The sequence below is a fragment of the Gopherus evgoodei genome, chromosome 11 (genome assembly GCF_007399415.2).
Source record: "Gopherus evgoodei ecotype Sinaloan lineage chromosome 11, rGopEvg1_v1.p, whole genome shotgun sequence".
Taxonomy (NCBI): Eukaryota; Metazoa; Chordata; order Testudines; family Testudinidae; genus Gopherus; species Gopherus evgoodei.
Genome location: NC_044332.1, coordinates 33295640 through 33317731, shown reverse-complemented (window position 1 = coordinate 33317731; position 22092 = coordinate 33295640). Strand labels below are relative to the sequence as shown.

The 22092-nt window shown below is 39.3% G+C and overlaps 1 protein-coding gene across 4 annotated transcripts in view; it reads right to left on the bottom strand.

The window, feature by feature from the left end:
* The window catches only part of NCKAP1 (NCK associated protein 1), a 124490-nt gene that overhangs the window by 99731 nt on the left and 2667 nt on the right, over positions 1-22092 (bottom strand). For 2 of the 4 annotated variants that reach the window (XM_030579635.1, XM_030579636.1), the window contains exons 2-3: positions 4218-4235; positions 2935-3045 (exon numbers count right to left, since the gene is read on the bottom strand). In XM_030579635.1, coding sequence (XP_030435495.1) covers positions 2935-3045; positions 4218-4235 — 129 coding nt within the window. The remainder of the gene's footprint in view (positions 1-2934; positions 3046-4217; positions 4236-22092) is intronic. The other 2 variants (XM_030579637.1, XM_030579638.1) reach the window with 1 other exon arrangement.

Here is a 22092-nt window from a genome sequence, read left to right as displayed (position 1 = left end):
GAAAACAAGTTGGTAAGTGATTAATATCTTAGGGCAGACAGAAAAAGTGGTAGGCCTTACTAGTTACTGGACTGAGACTATCAAATTCTTAAATTTTACTGAGAATTATATGCTATTATTTTGAATTAAGGGTGAAGAATAAACAGTGAATCAAATTATATGATGATTCAAGATTCATACTGTATTTGTTTAATGAAATTTGTGGGTTTTTCAATTTCTCATTTTGTCTTTAATCTGAATTATGGGAATGGGTGGGTGTGGTTCTGTGGCCTGCAATGTGCAAGAGGTCACACTAGATGATCATGATGGTCTATTCTGGCCTTAAAGTCTAGGAGTCTAAAAGTGTTTTTTTCCCCCTCAGATTGTGAAAACAAAACTGCCAACATGAACTGCATGCTCATGATTTTCTGACTACACAAACTTACTACTATTGTCTGTAAGCAGATGAAATTGCCAGCTGAGTATCAAATTCAAAGGTCCGGATGCATTGCACTGAACAGTGGCAATTGCTACGCTTGAAACTGGAAAAATTCAAGTCTCTATGAAAAGCTGGTAGGAACTCTTGTTACATATGTTAAGATTACTTAACTGTTGTCCCTCTAGTAATGCTCAATAGAATTTTACTTGATGACTCTTCTGTGCCAGTGAACTCCTTGTCCCTTGTGAGTCTTTGAACATCTGCTTCCTTAGCAGAGAACCTCGTCAGTGTGCTCTGCTACTGTAACGTCCACTGGAACTTGAATTGGGAGGAGGAAGAGGAAGGAGGGAAACCTGGCCCCTTCCTGCTTCCCACTGAGTCAGATATTCTTAAATTTTAAAGAGGTTTCATTTGTGAACCAAAAAATAGTTCCTTCAAAATAAGGGGTGCATTGCATCCAACATGGAAACTTGATTTTGGCCTCCTTAGGTCCGTGTCTTTGTGGTAAAAACCTCCTTTCTGCAACTCTGAAGTTTCTGTATCACATAGATGCTAAATATCAATTAAAAACTCACTTCACACTCTCCAAAATTAATTTTAGGTAGGTAACTACTTGGTGTTCTGATCACAGAGGCAGAACTTCTGAAGATAAGAAAAAGTGCAAACTACTGCGAGAACAGGTTAAATGTCCTTAAGCACTAGAATACAGATTAATCTTTAGAAGATGTAAGGAGGGTATATTGTAAATAATGCAATTTTATTTCAGGGATAATGAGAAAAGGATGCAGAATTTACTCTCTCCATATACAGCCAGGATGATATAATGACCTCATCCTAAAATAATTACAGATTGTCACAAAATGGAAAGTCAACAAACTCAAGTTTTTTACAAAACTGTGCTTATTAAAATATTTCAGCCAGCCCTAATCTACATATTCGATCTTCAGAGAACCAACTTCTTGAGTGTATAACATTATCTAAAATCTAATTCAAATATACCCAGGTATGACAATCCACACAGGCTATTTGCAAGAGTGTTTTAACTGAAGTTCATTTCTTGTGCTCAATACCTAGCAATGTGCCATTTTATTTTTAATAGGAGATGAGCTGTAATAAAACGTTGAGAATTATAGAGGTTTCACTGGACCTGGTTTAAGAAAAGTGTAGGTATATTTTTTCTTTTTACATAAGTCTAAGACAGATGTTTTCATATATGTTACTGAAAGACAAAAATTCAATACATGAAGATAAGCAATCTTAAGAATGGTAAACAATGCAAACATATTCAAGAATACAAAAGAATTCATTGCTGTGCTTAAATAAAAAAGTTTACTTATTTAAAAAGAAAATACACTTTTATAGGCTTTTGTTGGCTTTGCTAGAGATACTACTTGGGACCACTAGGAGCTATTGTTAGCACAAACCATAAAAAGAAAGAACTAGATGCAGCTTAAGGCTGCCAAAATGGAAACTGCGGAAACAGAAGAATGCTCTAAGTGAGCCTAAATAATTGCCTTGAAAATGGGAGTTCTCAAGCAGTCATGCAAATCGTTGCATGCATGAAACATGCAAACCCATTACCTACCTCCCTTTCCTCTTCTGGAAAGAAAAATAAGCATGTAAAGAAATCTTCCCCTTCACTTTACAATTCTAAACAGTAACAGAGCAACTAATGTGTGTAGATCTTTCTGCTCCTAACAGAAATCACAGCAATCATACATTAGTCTCTCTAAAAGGTTACAAGCTAAATTCAGCAATGCTGGTAGAGTGATCTAAAATATACTTGCTTGTATCAGCAAGCTCACTGTATGTAAAGCTGGAGGGGAAGAACCCTTCCTCTGGAAGAAAACTAGGGTTCCTGCTGTTGCACTCAATAAGGATTTTTACTGAGTGTGTCGAAGCATCTTTAATCCACACAGGGACTCTCCATATACATTCTACTAGCATGAGTATCTGTGCAGAGCAACTAAACTGTCTTAACTCCCATCTATCTGAGTTGTCTCAGTTATGCTGGCCAGTTCTCTCATATAAGTAAGGCCCGATTTAGTCACGGGTACATTTAGTAAAAATCATGGACAGATCACGGGCAATAAACAAAAATTCACGTCTCGCGACCTGTCAATGATTTTTGTTAAAAGTACCTGTGACTAAATCTTGGAGGGGGTGGGGGAAAGAGTGTCACCTGGGGACCGCTGCTGAGGGCTGCCGACAGCAGCTGCTCTGGCCACACTGGTGGACTTGGGCAGTCCCCAGGGATGGCAAGTCTATTGCAATAAAAAAAAACCCTAGAAATACAGATTAATATATTCTTGTCTTTCCCTGCTTAGACAAACATAAATGCATTGTCACACTAGTTGGACCAACAGTCCATCTAGATAGGTAATCTGTCTCCAATAGACATCAACAACAAATCCTTGAGAAGAATGTGTAAAACCGCTACAAAGCAGAGTTATGCATCAAATGCAACAGGTTTTTTAAGCAGATTGCATATTTACAGAGTCATTTGGGTTACTTACATTGTTGTTGCGTGTTTCTACAGCTGGAAACTTTCTGACTATGAATTTGACAGCAGATTCCAGGTTTTTGTCGATAAGATAGGATGGTTTTGCCTTGGGGTCCCCACATGCCTACAAAAAAAAAAAAGTGAACTAAAAATACATTCATTCATCTGGCTAAAATTAAGTAATTGTAGCAAGTCTCCAGTCAGAAACTAGAAAGACTTATTGGGTTTTAGTGAGCAGGTGATAAAATGAGTAGGCAAAGTGCAGGGATTGTCATAGCTGGAATATGCAATGGGAGACAGTACAGAGATGCTCTTCTACTGAAAAAAATGCATGGAAGTTTCAAAGCAGTTAGTGCAGAACAGCAGTGAGGGGAAAAGCTCAATCCTAAAAGAAGAAAAAGATATTTTACTTCTATTCGTGGTTTGAGGTAGGGTTGTATTCATCTGACGCTAAAACTGTTGGAAAATCCAATCATATAATCATCCATAGAGGAGAGTGCTGGGCATATTAAATGATTAGTGTATCCTATGTGAAGAAAAATAGGAAACAACCTGTATTTAAGTTTTTCTCCTTCATTGTATTCTGCAAGACCATTCTCCCTCCTGAAATTAAGCTACCAATATTTGCCTCATCTAAAGAAAAGGACTATTTCCAATAGCATGTTAAATCTACTCTGATTGTAAATTAAATTTTAATTGTTCCCCTGACTCTAAGCAAAATTACAGTACTGCTGCGGGCTGTACTTTAAAAACAGTACTTCAAGCAATTATACAAAATATGATATAATACATGGTTCTTAAATGAAAATGTTAACTCTGAAGTAACTGATTTGGCCACATCAGCAGTACAGAGTTCTCTGGGCAACCAACCAATCAATCATCTTCATCAGATGACGGTGATCCTTGCAAACCTAAGAGAAAGTTTCTTTAGAAACTTACTATTATGAACTTCAGTGACAAACTGCATAGACCACTGAGCAATGCTGTACTGTTTAAGTGTGTGAGAAGTATAATTAAAGGAGTGTTATCTACAAGACAAAACATTGTGCTCAAACTGTACTTCCATTCAAATATTTAGTTTCGTATTTCCCATAGGAATTAATATAATATCTGTATCTCATGCAAACTAAATCACATGCTATATGCTTCTACACAGGATAGTGACCTAGGATGATAGCTCATTTTAATACTTTTTTATATTGATTTCTATGGCTGTCGTGGATTATAGAGACAGAAGTCATGGAGTATGAGACTGATCTGAAAGCGGGCAGAGGGAAGGTGAAAAGCTTTGCAAACCTTCCAAACTTGTCCTTGCTGGGAAAGCATTGTAACAGAGAGAGAAAAAATTACACATAAACAAAATATTCTCAAACTCTGGCATTATTACTTTTAAATGAATTAATGCACTTATCTATATTCAACAAATTAAGGTTATGGCTATATTTAACATACTTTCTGCTGGACTGCCATTCTAAATATACACAAACTATTACATTTAGTTATTACAATTAGACTGCTGTACAACAATGTTCCGAGTGCAATACATGTTGCATCACGTCAGTTCCCCCTTTTCAAACCCAGTTTGAGGAGTAAGTGGGGTTAACAAGAGACAGCACATGCAGCTATAAAAAACTGGAAAAAGACTGTCAGTGAATTTTACATACCTGAAAAAGAAACGGTAGCCAAGAATGAAAAAAAAAGTCGTCATAGTATAATTCTAAAATTCTTGCTCATATTACATAGACTTTCTGGAAAACCACAGACTATGCAAATATATATACACCTGAGCACCACAGCTGCTAGTTGTCCTGTGGAGAACAAATTCAATACTAACCTTCCTTGAACTGTCACCTCTCTACAATACTTCAAAAAGTAGTTACAATAAAAATAAAAAAGTGAATGCACACATTTTTAATTAGGAACAATAATTCTTGCTTCAATAGTCTCACAAGCAAGCACTATAAATTGAAATTATTTAAGCATATAGAGAATCAGTCCATACTGTACACTTCCTTTAGTTTTAAAGTTATTTTTCCATTTTCAATAAAGTGAAAGCTATTGCATTATTGTATGCAAAAGAGTCAAGAAAGTAAAAAATTTAAGCTTTCAAATTTAGGATTCAAAACCTTAGAGGTTGTCATGGGTTCACCTGCATCTCCATGGAAAATCATCTCAGTTTAATTTATAATCATTTCACATTCATATTCTTTCCTCTCTGAAGGCAGGGCCAGAGACTAAGAGCCTTTTCTTCAGCTACTGGCTGAGATCTCAAACCAAAATTATAAAATATACAATACTAGTGTCAATTTGATAGATTCAGAAAGAAAAAATGTGTAGTCCTTTTACTTAGTGGCGTAACCTGAAAGTAACCTCAAAATTTCTCCCTATGTATACACTGCAGCTTAATCACATAATTTAGGGCCTGAACCAAAGCCCACCTAAAGTCAATGTCACAACTCCCACTTACACCAATGGGCTTTGGATCGTACCATTAGCCTTTTAAAAATTGTTGTTGGAACCGTGAGGCAGAGAAAGATAAAAACATTTTGTAACCCAGCTAGCAAGTATTTATATGTTGGTTGATCATCAAAATATGAACTGTAAGCTTTTTTTGGAAACATTTTGCTTAGAATTTTCAATATTAAATCTGTGGTTAGATACTCAAAAAACTTTTCAAATCTGAATAATTCCTTTGAAGACTAACAACAATTTTTTTTAAAAGTGCTTCAATTTCAAAGTTTTCCACATTTTCTTTCCAAAAGCTTGCCTTCACGTTCTGAAGAGAGCTACATGGGGTCTCTGGTTACGATGAGACACAGAATCTGTGATGTTCAGGAGAGGGTAGAACACAGCAGTTTTGAGAGCATTTCTACTACACCACATGCTTGCTGAACACTTCAATGAGTAACATGATATTTTACTCCCTACCTCCTTTTCCAATATTCCAGGGATCCACCTGAATGTCCACCTAAGAGCCCTAGCATTTGATTTGGAGTTAGGAGACTGACTACTCCTTAGGTAGCTGGCATAGCAGCCTAACTGCAGTGCATCAACACTTAGCTGGCTTAGGGCCCATCTAGTGTCTGTACCAGCAGCAATTCCTCAGAAGCCTACCAGAAGGAAAGGGGAAGTATCAGGGAAGATTTCTAGGCCAGCTGGTGGGGAAGCAGCTCTTATTTTGGATGGAAATCAAGAGTAACAGCAGATGCATTGGCCAAGAAGGGATCAATACCAGCCAACAGTTCAGCCTAGACATCCTCTATATATCAGTGAAGTTAGCATGTATGTAAACTCCACTGATACTGCAGCTCACACACAACTTGTGGGGACTGTGTATCGAGTCAGAAGATGCACTAGCTTCTTTACTATTGCCTCCTTCCTCAGAGCTAGGGCTTTCAGGAAGTTTATACGGAGAGCTGCCTTTTCCTGTCCACATGAACAAATTGTTCTAGGGCATTTCCAGGTTCATCAGTCTCCCTGAGATGGAGCCCTTGGATGAGGTAGCACGGTGAATATCCTGTAATTCCCAGCACTGTTCTAGCAAGCAGTAATGTAAGATATAAAGCTATCTTTAAAGTTACTCTGCGCCTGTTCTACATTTCACAGGTTCTTGCTCCAAAGTCCTCACCACTAAGGAATCCTCAAAGACCTAGTTTCAGTCACAAGGAACAGGAAACAAGTTTAGTTTCTGGAAAGAAAATAGAGATACAAAACTTAGATTAAAAAAAATTGTACTAGAAGAGTGTTGGACTACACAGTTTTAGCAAGTGATTTTTGGAGCGTAGCCACATTTTAGAAGATCATATGAAAGCAGGCAAAAGATATGGAATCTTCAAGTAGCTTCCACAGTGCATCTAGATTAATGGTGTCATGTGTGTCACTTTAATCTAATACCAAGTTCACTACAAACAGTTTTAATTTAAACATACTTTCACATACACTATTTCTTACTCCTGTAGTGAGAAAAATAGATACCATTTTCTTCTAATACGAGACAGGTTCGAGTCAGTAAGCTTTCATACTGAAAACTGAGTTCTATGTGAAGTATTACATACAGCGAGACCTCAACCTGCAGGGAAAGAGGCCTGAAAACAGAAAACTTCTGACTACTTTTCCCAAATCATCATAAAACTGAAGTTTCCTCAAGATTAGAGCACCGATTCAACATTTCAGAACTTATGTTTACCTATGTCAACCCTTCTGTTTAGGTGATCAGTACTGTCATTGATAAAATCTGCAAGATGAATACAGAGATACAGATAAACAGAACTTGGCTTAATTGGGTAACAATACATCCAGAAGATATAAAAAGTAACCAATACTGTAATACCTCGGATTCATATATTTCTAAAACTGAAGTTTTTATTTAGACCTAATCAAAGACTAATGTTCACCCGTTCAAGGAAATGCAGTGCACCAGACTAAAGGAGTGTGTCAATGCTTAAAGCAACAGGATCCATCTCCCTTTATCATATACTTTTCCTTCCTTTCTTCCATGCATCATGATCATTGCTCAGTAACTGATCTACTAATCCTGCTTTCATTCAGAAACAGTTTTCACAGGATGACATAACAACCACCACTCTTCCACTGGGCGAAAGCAAAGTCTCAGCACAGTTCCCAGACCATTGTTGGCAGATGGAGCAAGGAACCAAGCTTGGTTACCAGGCCAGCTAATACTACACCAACATCTCTTTCACCCATGTGTGTGACACCGCATGCAACTTCATTTCTGTACCCTTCCCACACTAGACCTCTTGTGACACTCCCGGAGTTGTCAAAGGACTGCATGTATGCAGCTCATGCCCAGAACATTCACTCTACTACCCAGAAAAAAAGAGTGAAACTGAGAAGTCCTATGCTAGTGTCCTCTGCTGCTGCTACTGAGGAGTCAGTAGCAGAATTAACAGTATAATATTATCTGGGTGGGGTAGTAAAGAGAGAAAAGACAGGGATGATGAAACAACACTCAGAATAAAAGTCCAAGTAAATAGTGGGTAGTGTTTGTTGGCTAATACAAGTGCAGCGTTAAGAACCAACTTTAACCCCTCTTTTCCCCACTGCAGCAACCAGGGACACTATGGTGCAGTGTATGCCCAGTCTGAGACAATTTGCCTCACTTTGCACTCTAGAATTCACCTTAGGTGAACTAAAAAAGCAACATTAATAGATTTCAGTAGGAGTAAGGGTTAGTCTGCTTAACAGTAACCGCAACACCACACAGACATCTTTTCTCCCCCTAACTACTCAAAAGAGGGAAATCGAAAGTAAGAGAAGAAAGGTTCTGAGACAGATAAAAACAACTGGATAAAGAGAAGTGAAAAAAGTGAACAACTTTAGAAGAAAAGTAAGATTTTTAGATACCAGTCAAATAAAAGTTGGATGTAAAATTTTTTAATCACCCATTTGACTGTGTGGTGTATGGTGCTGAGAATATAGTCCAATAAAAATCAAACATTTTGCTATTAAATCAAAAGCACTTGATTTTTTTTTTTAAAGATTCAGTATCTTTAGATGCTCTTCAGGCTTGATATCTGGCTAGATGCAGATGCCCCATTCTTAACTAAGTGGGTTGATATAATTATGTATTTTTGTTTCTGATCTATGGCCACAGAATGCAATGGTGACTTTCCAACACTTCCAAAAAATTAAATCAAGACCTTAAAAAAAAAAAATTTACAACTAAAGCAGCATTCCTGGAATACATCATTCAGAAGCTATGAGCTTCCAGCTGCTTCAGAGCTAGAATACTATGCTCAAGGAATCTTCTCCAAGTCATTTCCAAATTCTCTTCTATGCTACTTGACAGATGTAACATAATTATGCTGGGAAAGATGATGCAACAGAAGTATCAAGATCAATACATGGAACTGCTATTTTAGAAATAAAGTCTCATTAAATAATAGAGACATTAGATTCCTATCACGTTACAGAGCATGTGTTTCCTCAGCATCTATACTAGGATGGTAGCTTGCTACAGTTCGTGTCCTCACCTTAAGATAAAGATTTTTCCCCATAATGAAACAACATCAAACACAAATCTGGAACAGAGTCAAAAATTATATCAAAGGATTTTAGTTGCTACATTTTCATTCCTAGCTAATGTGTGCTTATGAAAGTAAAAGCAGATAATTTTAATTTGATGTCAGATAGTCTGACCAAGATCTATATAAGCACAATTTGTCAAATGGAGTTTGTTTTAGTGAATAAAGAGACACCGTCAAGTCTTTTTAAAATGTGTTTCCTTATTTGTTAAGAAAAGCTTAGACAGTTTTGAAGAACTTACAGTAATAAAAGGAATCAAGTAACATGGAATAAGGTATCTCAGTCTGGATAAGGAAAACAATCTAGGCAGTTTCACTTTCTGGTTCACATTCACTAGGACAATACTGCAATATTTGGGTAGCAACACTGCAAGGACATATCCAGGGAAAGGCTCTTTTGTCTGGTATAATTACACCATTACAATAAGAGTTAATTTGGTTACAGCAAAACACAAAACCTAGTGTATTTTACTCTACTGAAAAGATCAACCAAATTACTGTGTGTGGCCATACAGGTCACACAATCAGGTCATAATCAGACAAGATCAAAGGAGCTCACATATAAAAGACACTATCAGTCTTTAAGATATGGCTACATGGTCTAGTGCAGACGCGGGCAAAGTACAGCCCGTGGGACCGTCCTGCCCGGCCCTTGAGCTCATGTACAGGAAGGCTCGCCCTGGCTCCTCTCCTCCTGTCCCCCCCTCCTCTACAGCCTCAGTGCGAAGCAACACCAGCGCGGGAGGGGGCTGCACTGCGGGGGCAGGGGAGAGAAGGAAGGGAGGCTCACCTGCTGACTCAGGGGAGCAGGTGGGGTGCAGGTGGCGGGAGCTCAGCGAACGCAGGCGGAGGACTCAGAGGAACACCAGGCAGCCACGCAGCCAGCTAGAGAGAAGCGGCACTTTGAAGAGGAAAACATCGCTTCTCTCCGGCTGCCCCTGCTCCTCCTGAGTCCTGCGCCCATGTTTGCAGGGCCGCATTCTGAAAGGGGCTGGGGTGGGTGGATGGGGGGGGGGTACCAGGGCAGCTGTAAGGAGGCAGGGGTGTGAATAGGAGTTGGGGCAATCAGGGAGCAAGGGGGTTGGATGGGGGTGGGGTCCCAGGAGGGGGTGGTCAGAGTACAAGGAGTAGGGGTGGTTGGATGGGTCGGAGGTTCTAGGGGGCAGTCAGAGGGTGGGAAGTGGGACAGGACAGACAGTGTTAGGGGAGGCAGAGTCTTCCCTACCCAACCCTCCACACACTTTGGAATCTCGATGTGGCCCTCAGGTCAAAAAGTTTGCCCTAGTCTAGTGGATCAAGTATTGAATTGGAATCAGGAGACCTAGAGTTATTCCCATTTTATCCTGCTTTCCTGAAGACATGTCAAGTCTCACTCACCGGATGTGAGACTCACTCATTAGCATGCTCTCTCTCATACACACCTTCTTAAGATTATCTCACTCATTTTGAGTAAATATATAAAGATATAAAATACTTTTACTCAGGTGCTGAAAGAGACAACAATACATCTGGGGCCTCAGGCATGGGGCTTAGAGCTTGGAAAGCAGCTTGTGTACTGTCGTAAGCATGGAGACTACCAGTTTGTGTTCTACATGCGCGCAAGAGGAGACAGGAGGCTACAAAGAGAGAGAGAGAGAGAGAGAGAGAGAGTGTGTGTGTGTGTGTGTGTGTGAATGAGAGAGAGAGAGAAAATACCTGACGGTCAAAAAAATATGAGTTCACCCACAAAACAAGCAGGATCTGATCGAAAGTTTGCAGGTTCTGAAAAATATAGTTCAAAATTTAAATCACAGTGGACAAATTCATGGCCATTGTCCCGGCAGCACACCAGACTTAAAAAAAAAAAAAAAAAAAAAAAAAAGTACTACTTTTGTCTGTCCAGGGTTGCCAGGCCTGTTTTAGTTTTATATGATTCAAATGCATGAGAAGAGAGTGTTCAGTCTTGTTCTAAAGAGTAAGACACCATTCAGACCAAACCTCTGACTAGATGCGACACAGTTCTCTATTATCCAAGTCAAGCTGGAAAATCCTAAGCCATGTTTCAAGTTTGAGCCACCAAAAGTAGTCATATAAACCACAAAGGGAGCCATATGCAACATAAAAAGCACATGAATAAAATGTGAAAGGTAATTAGACATTAAAAGAAATGTGGAACCTGAATCCTTTATCTACGGTTTGTTAGTTTCAAATTAAATAAAGTCAATTTAATTATTTTTACAGTCATTTAATGTATTATTGTATTTAATTTTAATTATTTAATTTTAATTTATTTTGGAATCTGATTACGTTTTGCTGTAAATGTAATATGAGCAATCATATACAAACCTAATATTTGTACTGTAGAGTGTTTTTCAAATGGATGATCATTACGACAAGGCAACAGGCAAAATAAACAGTGTATTGATAAGAGGTTTTTTTGTTAGGTTTATATAAGAAGGGTTTAGTTTTGAATATTTCTCTTTTTGTTCCAATCAATAATTGTTTTTATGAAAATCCACTGGTTTGCATTGCTTACAGAATTTTCACATGCCTTAGTAGTCCCCAAACTTTTTACCTTGCACCCTCCTTGCCCCTGTCTACACACCCCTTCCTGAGACAAGGTGGGGAGCAGGGCCACGGCTCCAGGAGATAGGGGGATGCGGACGAGGGTAAGGGGCCCAAGGCTGGGGCCACAGCTGGGGATGGGGCCGGGGTCAGGGCCAAGGCCAGGAATGGAGCTAGGTGGCACTCCCTCACCACCCTCAATGGGGGCTGACCTAGGCCCCAGCTACATCCCCCCAATGTTCCTCCACACCACCTCCCAGAGGAGTGCACCGCACAGCCTGCCCTAATATGAATTAGGACATTTAAGGGTTTTGTATGCAATAGTAACCAGTGTACATATTAAACTATTAAACAGCTGGTTGGATTGAAAACCTGGACTATTGGATGTCGCCAGTGATCAAAGATGAGAGTCCATGTCTTAAGCAATTATCTAACACATGACCAGGAAAGTCTCACCCCTTTGGCTTTGACTCTCACCCTTTGGAGCTGTACATCTCACTCTTAAGGACCGCCAACCCTTGGCATCTCTGGATCTGCTGTGCGACCCTAAGCAGACCACTCACCCCCTATGAATCTGTCTCCCCCTCTTCCCCTACCTTGCTAATTTAGATTGTAAATGTAAGCATCTCAGGGCACAGCCCAACACTTAATATGTTTGTTCAGTCTCTAGCACAGACTCTAAATCTAGGTTGGAGCCTCTAGTTGATACCCTAACAAATAACATTTTACAAAGAAAAACACTGAGTTTTAAAATATTCCAGTGCAATTTGAGAAAAATGCATAATTGTGAACAAGGAAATAAATGCACAGAGGATACATCAGAGCAAGGGTATAGCAAATTTATATTATGTTGTTTCTACAAGTCAGAAATACTTTTTTTACCCTACTACCCCCTTCTCCTCCTTTCAGCTACCTTAGTCCAGCCCATTCCCCTTGCTCCAAATGATGTAGAAGGGAAACATCCCCAAACTTTGTATTAGTAATAAAGGTGCAACTTTCGGCTGGCCAGAAGACAGTTGGAAATTACATCATTATACACTTCTATTCTCCAACAGAACCTACACATCTGTGAATGTTCCTGAACTAAAGGGTCATGCTTAGAAGCACAGCACGTTCTCACTCCTACATAAACCACCAAAACACATTCTCTCTTTTCTTTCTGAATGCAATTTTAAAGGAAAATATTGCTATTGACCGTAACTACACTGATCCCCAAAAAACTAAATTTAGCTTTTGATCAGATAAGTAATTATTTCATATATAAAGAAATCACAACAATGCATGGAGTAATTTGCACTCCAAAATAACGAACTATACATACGTTATTGTATTTTTAGTGACAACAGAATACTTGCCATCCACTGAGGCTGCCTTTATAAAAAAAGCTTCAGTTGCTAGAGAAATCACTTGTGTAAGATAAACAGGAACTAAGCCCTATGTTTAAAATGATGTAAAAATGGCATAAAATGACAGAAATTATTAAAATGTGAAAGTAAAGAATTGGACTGACACAGTATCACTCTGCATTTAGGATCTGTAGCCTGTGTCAGAACCAGTAGATTAACCACATGTTGATTTAACCCAGGGATTGGCAATCTTTGGCACGCAGCCTACCGGGGTAAGCCCCTGATGGGCCATGCTGGTTTGTTTACCTGCCGTGTCTGGGAGCCAATCGCGGCTCCCAATGGAAATTTAGGTGCATAGAGACTTTTGGTGACCCCAGAGTTAGGTGGCAGTTGAGTAGTGGTTTTCAGGATCTCAGTGCCACCTAAATACTGGACTTTAGCATGTAAGTCCTTTTGTGGATCTAGCTCTTCGTATTCTTCCTCTGCTAGCTGCTGCATACACAAGGATGCCCACAATCCAAAACTCAGCCACAGTGTCATATTTCTTGACTGCCAGCCTTAATAGTTTCCCTTTAAATAAATCTATTGAGTCCAAGTGCCCAGGTAAATCAACTTTATGCACAAATCAGTTAAATCCATATGCCAAATGCCAAACAAACTAAGGGCTGAAAAAAAGAGAATCTTAAAAAATTGCCCTGCAAAATCCCCCACCCAATGAAACTTCACAGAGGTGTCCTGGTGTAAATGAACTACCTTTGGAAAAAGTAGTTAGATTCTATAACAGCTGGCATGAAGATTACTAAATATCTATGGACGCTATCTAGGAGGATAGAACTGTTCACCATGTCAAAAGCTACACTGACAAAGAAAGAGCAATGAGCAGAAAGGAACACTCATCAGATGGAGAACTGAAGTTTGTGACCGCAGTGAAAGCCAGACTGGGAATTCATTGAAACTATTAGCGCAGGGCTAAGCAATCTATGGCACGTGTGCCGAAGGTGGCACATGAGCTGACCTGGCCACCGGTCTGGGGGGAGTGTCTGCATTTTAATTTAATTTTAAATGAAGCTTCTTAAACATTTAAAAAAACTTATTTACGTAACATACAACAATAGTTTAGTTATATATTATAGACTTACAGAAAGAGATCTTCTAAAAATGTTAACATGTATTACTGGCATGCCAAACCTTAAATCAGAGTGAATAAATGAAGACTCGGCACACCACTTCTGAAAGGTTGCCAACCCCTGTATTAGTGCAAGACATGACCAGAGGAGTTAGTTTCTCAGGCATTTATAAGAATATAAAAATGGCCACACTGGGTCAAACCAAAGACCCATCTAGCCCAGTATCCTGTCTGCCAACAGTGCCAGTGCCAAGTGCCCCAGAGGGAATGAAAAGAACAGGTAATCATCAAGTGATCCACCCCTGACGCTCATTCCCAGCTTCTGGCAAACAGAAGCTAGGGACACCAACCCTGCCCATCCTGGCTAGTAGCCATTGATGGACCTATTCTCCATTAATTTATCTAGTTCTTTTTTGAACCCTGTTATCACAACATCCTCTGGCAAGAGTTCCACAGGTTGACTGTGTGTGATGTGAAGAAATATTTTTATTTAGTAATTGCATTAAATTTCTATGACATTCCTCAAAATTTGCAATTAAACTACACAATGCTAATTACAAGATACCCTAATAAGAGATGTAGATGTACAGTATTGCAAAACATCCATACGGCTTTCCAAAATTTAGGGTATGTTTTTAGTAATTGCATTAAATTTCTATGACATTCCTCAAAATTTGCAACTAAACTACACAATGCTAATTACAAGATACCCTAATAAGAGATGTAGAAACTCCTGAGCCATTGCTATCTGCTGTGTGGTAAATTCACTTGCCACACAAGAAAATCATGGGCAGCGTTTTTACAATATGGAGGGGAAAAAAACAAACAGTTCAGTCAAACTTCTGTAAGTTGCCTTTTATGTATGAGTGGCCTGAAAGTGACTAATTTAAAAGTTAGGCAAAAAGGTAATTCAGAGATAGAGTTGCATCATCACCTCTGAATTTCCCTAGGTTTGTCAGTTACTTAACCTTTGTTTGCCATTTATTTAAAGCTAATTATCAGTTAATGTCTAATTTTGAAAAAGTCAAAACCCTGAAGGGGAGGGGGAGAGGGAAAAACAGCTATTCTATTGAAAAGCTATACTGGACGTTCAACGTATAAAGAAACTCTGTACACTATAAATGAACAAATTAAGATTAAAAAGTGATTGCCTTAACATCGCTGGTGAAGGCTGCCGCAGCTGACTCATTCTCTTAAATTTTCCATACTGTGTGGAAGTCTACAGTTGATTAATCAACAGGCTTGTTTGCTAAAAAGCTGACGTGAATGAGGGCTTTCATGCGAGAACTAAACAAGTTGCTGTGAAAAGTAGTCTGTAGTATATCGGCAAATTATTTCTCACAGTAAAGCTTTGAATGCTTTGATGTTTCTTAAAAGCTTTGACAAACTTCCTCCTACAAAAGCACATGCTTAATTCTGTGTCACAGAAGTTCCATGAGTTATTTGTATTGTGTACAATCAAAAGTTCCACCAACTAACCTACAGATACAAACATGCCAAGGGACTCTGTTATACAGTTATTCCCTTCACCTAGTTACAATTTTTAGCATGGACTAAACCCCTCCATTCTGTAACTGGATCAGGTACATAAGATCAAGCTTTGGACTTCCTTAGTGAAGTCACTGAAGGCCTTGCAACGAGGATAGGTGTCATCCATGTGACAAATTTTAATGTTTTAACAGGCTCAGACAGCAATTTGTAGCGTAGGCAGGTTCAACTCTTCAAAATATTTCCTGAATACTAAAATTAAATCTACCACCTGTCATTTCTGATGCAGCAATTGAAGTCCAACCTAATGTCTTCTAGAACTAGACTAAGACAGAGCATGTGTTTCCCAGGCACAGACACTTACAGCAATGGCATTTTTGTGTCAAGAATGGCTACAAAATCAGACACTTTACACTTAATTCTAAATCTAATACAGCCCATCACAGAAACCTAATACATTTTATATGGTTAACTCTGAAAAGTTGTAATGTTTGTAAATATCACAACTGATCAAATAGAAAAGGTTGATTCTACTAATTAAGTATGAGGGCAGTGTGACAGGTAATGTGAAGAAAAAATAATGGGCTTAAATTGCCACAAAATTTCAACATCTTAATTTAAGTGTCTTGTGATCTGCCCAAGAAGCAAAAAAGTTGTTAAAACTTTCTCTTTCGTTCCCAAAACATAGACCAGCTCTTTTGGGATGATTTTCAATTTAACGTGTAAATCAAAAGAGGCGCATTAGCCTCTTCAGCTGCACCTGATCATCCTTTGTACATTAAAATAAACTTATCTTTACAGTAACAAATTAGTCACCTTTGTAGAATCACATGACAGACTGAATAATGAACAGGGTGTGGAAATGAATAGGCAATCTGCAGTTTTGTAATAACAGGATTTCAAAGTTCTCCTCAATATTTCTAAAACCCATAGCTGAATATTCAAATGAATCCTGAAGCACTGCTTGCTGTGGCCCTACTCCAGATATAACACTCCTGTTCCCAGCCTGAGGCCTTGTCTACACTTACCAGAGGATCGACACTGTGGCGATCGATGGATCGGCGGTCGATTTAGCGGGTCTCTAGATCTCCACCTGATCAAGACAAGTAAGGGGAGTCAATGGGAGAGTGTTTTCCATCAATGTTGCACAGTGTGGACCCCGTGATAAGTAGAGCTAAGCTACGTCTATTTGAGTTAAGCTATTCACATAGCTCAAATTACGTAGCTTAGACTGACTTTTGCCTTTAGTGTAGGAAAGGCAGTCACAGCCCAAGGGCTGGGAATGAATTTTCTGAAGGCAGTATTACAGCTGTCTTCTGTAGTACCTATGCTGACTGAAACCCTTCTCCAGCCAGAATTGGGGATTTCAGGGACTCTGTCCTTATATCAAGTGTAAAGGGGCTGGAGCAGAAGTGAGAACTTCACTCACTGTCTGCAATGGTGTTCCTCCTTAGAGACTATTCCTCCTTCAGCACCATTTTTATGCTATATATTACTCTTCTGAAATAATGTGTACCTGTAATTATGGCAAAAGTTAAATAAGTGAAAAAGCACTCACCTGACTTATGAGTAAGTGCTGGAAATTTGACAAGTGGTACTATATCTGTTAATATAATTAAAAAGCAAAGCTTTAACAACCCTGATTTTGAGATTGCAAAATGGAGGATGTAATTTGCTACACAAGGCTTTAAGCTCTGATTTCACAATAAGCTCTATATGGGATGTCTCTTCACCTCCATGCAGCTCACTGTGGGATCAGGAGCCAAGTCATCAGTTTAGAAAGCTAAAAGTAGTCTTAAGTTAGAACTAATATGTAAAACAATTTGTTCTTTGTCGATCCTAAGGCTTAGTTTGGTTATGCTTTTCACATTCAATATTCCTATTAGGTAAATACATTTTAATACTATTATGATCTGCTATTTTGTACATTAAACTACATATCTTACTTTATTTTCCAAGATGGCCCTTACCGACCTACAAGGAAATTTAACAGAAGTTAAGCAGATACCAATATTTCAACTCCTACTACTGATCAGTTGTAATAATTAGGCCTATAAGTTTACTCCACTTATGAGTCTAACTGTGGAAAGTGGTTAAAATGTGTAAACTGTCACAATAACTATAACAAATGTGGATGGGAAAAGGGGCAAAGTGAAGACAAAGACTAAATTAGTCTAAAAAACAAGAAGACCTAGTGATCTAACTCAAGGACTGAGTTAAGTCCATGCCTGGCACATAGGAGAAGTGTGGGACCAGAACTCAATGAACCAAAATTAGTGTGATGGAAATTAGGCCTAATTGGTGAACAAAACCAGGAGGGAAAGGGCTATTCCAGTGGTTCTCAACCAGGGGTATGCAGAGGTCTTCTAGGGGGTACATCAATTCATCTAGATATTTGCCTAGTTTTACAACAGGCTACATAAAAAGCACTAGCGAAGTCAGTAAAACTAAAATGTCATACAATCTCTTGTTTATACGGCACTGTTGTAAGTACAATATTTATATTCCAATTGATTTATTTTAGAATGATACGGTAAATCAGAAAGTGAGCAATTCTTCAGTATAGTGCACTGTGACACTTATGTATATTTGTGTCTGATTTTGTAAGCAAGTAGTTTTTAAGTGAGGTGAAAACTTGAGGTATGCAAGACAAATCAGACTCCTGAAAGGGGTACAGTAGCCTAGAAAAGTAAAGAGCCACTGGGCTATTTCACCTACCACTCCCTTTTTGGGTCCTTAACATAAAAGACTTTGGAGAACAGTTGGCTACAGCAACGCTGGCTGATTTGAAGACAAAAGAAGGGGAAGGAGGCAAGGTTCATCATCATGGCTGCCATTCCCATCATCTCCTGGAACCCCAAACCTTTTTTGCCCTAACCCTGAGAGATGTCCTGACCAGAGATGAGGCCGCCACCATTGCCGCCACCACCACCTGGAATGGGAGTCTGTGTCACATATATCCCACCATGTGTCCCTCTCTTTTCCTACCTCGTTTCTTTTCTTTCCTATTTCTCTCCTTTTTTCTTCCATCTAATAGAGAGTCTGGCTACACCAGTCAAGACTGTATATTTTGCAACATTAATGTAAGTCTGTGACCAGAACAGCAGCTAAATGCAATGCCTTAACCAGACCAGTGTTGGTAAAACTTTGCCAGGTCTCAGAGTGGTGGTTAAGAACATGTGCAGTGCCTGTGTTTTTCCAACAGCAAGGCTGCAAGTGAAAGTAACACCAGGGACAGAAATTTCATTTTATGTCTTTGCTGTTTTTTTCCTTCCCCTTCTGTGTAGGTCTGTCATTTTTCTCCTAGGAAATGGGATCGGACTTCAGGAACCACATCTCCATTTCATCTCAACTAACTTCTTCCCTTTTCCCCAAAAAGGACAGCTACTACCATCTTCAATACCATGGAACAAAGGATGTCATTAAAATGAGAACCCTATTTAATACCTTGCATTTTAAATGCTTTAACTGTTTTTTTCTTTTCCTGTATCTTTAATAAATGGTTTAAAAGATTTTAAATGACACATTTGCCATGTTACCAAACAGAATGAAGTCACTATGTACCAAATGCCGAGCCTTGTTTAAAACGGTTTAATTTTGGAAAGCTACAAGGTCATGTAACAGCTTTAACCTGTGCCCATTTTTTCCTTCTAAGTTAAATACAACATCTTCTGACAACATCTTAAGAAGAATTTTGCAAATTCTGTACACAGACACAAAAGCTCTGCTTTGGAATTGGATATTGAAAGCACAATGACAAGAAATGCAATTAAAATATTAAAAATACTGATTTCTGATTCCTTATTTTTGGAGTATTATTCTGTGACCTTAACTGTATTATGTTGCTCTGACATTCATTAAAATAATTTATTCAAAAACCATAAGAACTTTAACACCAACACTGGCTTCCATCATAAATTCCAGTCTTGGTTTAGTTAGCTATTCCAGGTATTTAAAATTCACCATTGAATCTTGTAGCAAATACTACCTGGCAACCACACACTTTTAAAAAAAAAAAGAAAAAAAAAGTCTCTAAAAAGAAATACCCCCACTGAAAAGAATTGTTCCTGTGTCACTGCTACCTAGAAACGTAGGAGCATTAACAGAGAAATTTACAGTCTAATCATTTATCTTTGCTGCTCTTACTAGAGGCAAAGTCACAAGCAGGACAGCTTTTACTTGTGAAGCATGCTTTCAGTAGAACAGAGGTTGGGGGAGAGCATGAAGAAAAGTTACTCACCTACAAGCATAGTAGCTAAGGAAGTTCTGTGTGAAAAGCATCATCATCAATATAATTCTTTGAAGAGCTGAAGAAAGAGGCAGGCTCAAATGATGGAAAGGAACAAGGGAAGAGAGAAAGTGTAGAGGCAGCATATTCAAACTCAAAATTGAGATTGGTCTCAATATCAAGAAGGGTTGGGACCACTGTGCAGACAACTGCGATCCTGTAGAAACCCACTCCTGGTACAGACCAGACATAAAACAGATGGTCCACTAGCAACACACTAGCAGTGTCTTACTGCAACATACACCACTTTACTAACCACTCTTCATACTACCCACGCCCTGAGCTCTCACCATAGGGGGGAGTGAACCATTCACCTGGTACTCTTCCTTACTTCATGGCATTCTTGTCCCCAAATCACTGTTGCTAATCAGAATCCTGTGGGCAGTAGTGAAACCAATGGGGATTACATTAGCTTAACTCTGCTGCTGGAGAGAACTATGAACAGAAGAAGAAGACAGATCTTTTCAGTGCCACAAGATTGGAGAAAGTAGAGTAGTAGACAGTGTACTGGCAGCAGAGAAGGGGAAGAAGAATAGTCTAGTGGATCCTACAACCACTGCTTCTGTGCAAACTCATTTAAGAGCATTAAGATTTCCAGATAACAAATCAATTAAAACTGTTCACTCATATGCAGTATTAAAAAAAATAAGAACATTAGCAAGAAAGATGAATGATAATCAAGTTTTGCGTAAAGCACATGCTGTGTATTACATCTAAAAACACTGAAGAACCTGTGACCTTCTTCATTTATTAAAGTTTGTGCTATTCAAGATAGACAATATCAGTTCAAGTTGTTAAATTTAATGAATTCCAAAAAACAATGTAACAGCAGGAAGTTTCTGCAGACCGGAACTGAAGAGCAATCAACATAAAAACTGAGATGTTTACATACAAAGATGAAGCACAAACTCAGGTTTTAACCATTCCTGATAACTTCTAAAATTACTTTGGTGCGAATATTTTGTTTAGCGCACTTAAAAAGGCAAGAAATTTCTTAACCATCTTTTAAACATCCGTATTCTCTAAACAATGATTACAGCAATTTCTCAGTCAGTCTTATCACTTGATCTACTATCACTTCCTCTTATTAAAACCATCTTAACCATTTCCTTTAACCACAGTACCACATACTGACTAGTAACACCTAGTAATTTGAATTTCCAATTCTCCTCTTCAATAGTTAAAGGGAGTTTCAAAACTAAAAACACTAAGATTCTTTCCTCCTGCAGAGTTCTCTGAAAATTCAGCAAGTTTCAGTTTGGTTTCAGACACAGTCTCCTCTTTGAGGAGAGGTTTGCAGTCACAAAGAGCTTAGGGCATGTGCACTTCAAGCCCAAGATTCATGGGAAACTCTAGGCCCAACCCTATGGAAGCCCCCCCATCTCACTGAGACACCATGTTGCCATTCAGTTACCACAGTGATGAATGCTGTTTAAAAATAAAATGAAATAAAAAAAAAAAACAGTTATGTAGAAAAACAAGCAGCTACATGAACTCCCACATAGATTTCCATCTGGGACTCTACAGTAACTCCTCACTTAAAGTCATCCCGCTTAACGTTGTTACGTTGCTGATCAGTTAGGGAACATACTCATTTAAAGTTGTGCAATGCTCCACTCTTACCTTGTTTGGCTGCCTGCTTTCTCCACAGCTGGCAGCCTCCCTACATCTCCCCCACCCCACCCTCATGCCTCCCGCCCGCCGGCAGACCCCACGGATCAGCACCTTCCCCCCTCCTCTCCCTGCCCACGGCAAACAGCTGGTATTTTGGAGGCAGGAGAGAGGGGGAAGGAGGAGGAGGAGCAAGGACTCAGCACACAGGGTCCCCCTCCTTCCTGAATGCCGCAAGCCAGCTGATTGCCCAGGGCAAGAGGCGACGGTGGGGGAGCCTGAGCCAAGTCCTCGCTCCTCCCCACTCTCTCCTGCTTCCTAAGCGCCGCAAGCCAGCTGACTGCCCTGGGCAGGAGGGAAGGGGGAGGAGCAAGGACTCAATGTGCCTCCTCCCTCCCTCCTGAACGCAGCAATCAGCTGGCTTGCAGCGTTTAGAAGGGAGGGGAGGAGCCAGGATGCAGCATGTGAAGTAAAAGGGGGGGGAGAAGAGGTGAGTTAAGAGTGGAGGCTTGGTGCTTGCAGAGAAGGGCAAGCTGCCCTAGAACCTTACCCCCCTGTTTACATTAATTCTTATGGGGAAATTGGATTCACTTAACATCGTTTCACTTAAAGTCTCATTTTTCAGGACCATAACTACAATGCTAAGTGAGGAGTTACTGTACCAACTTTGCAGTGGAGCACGCAACATAGAGCTGAACTACCTACATACTCCTAAACTATCTAA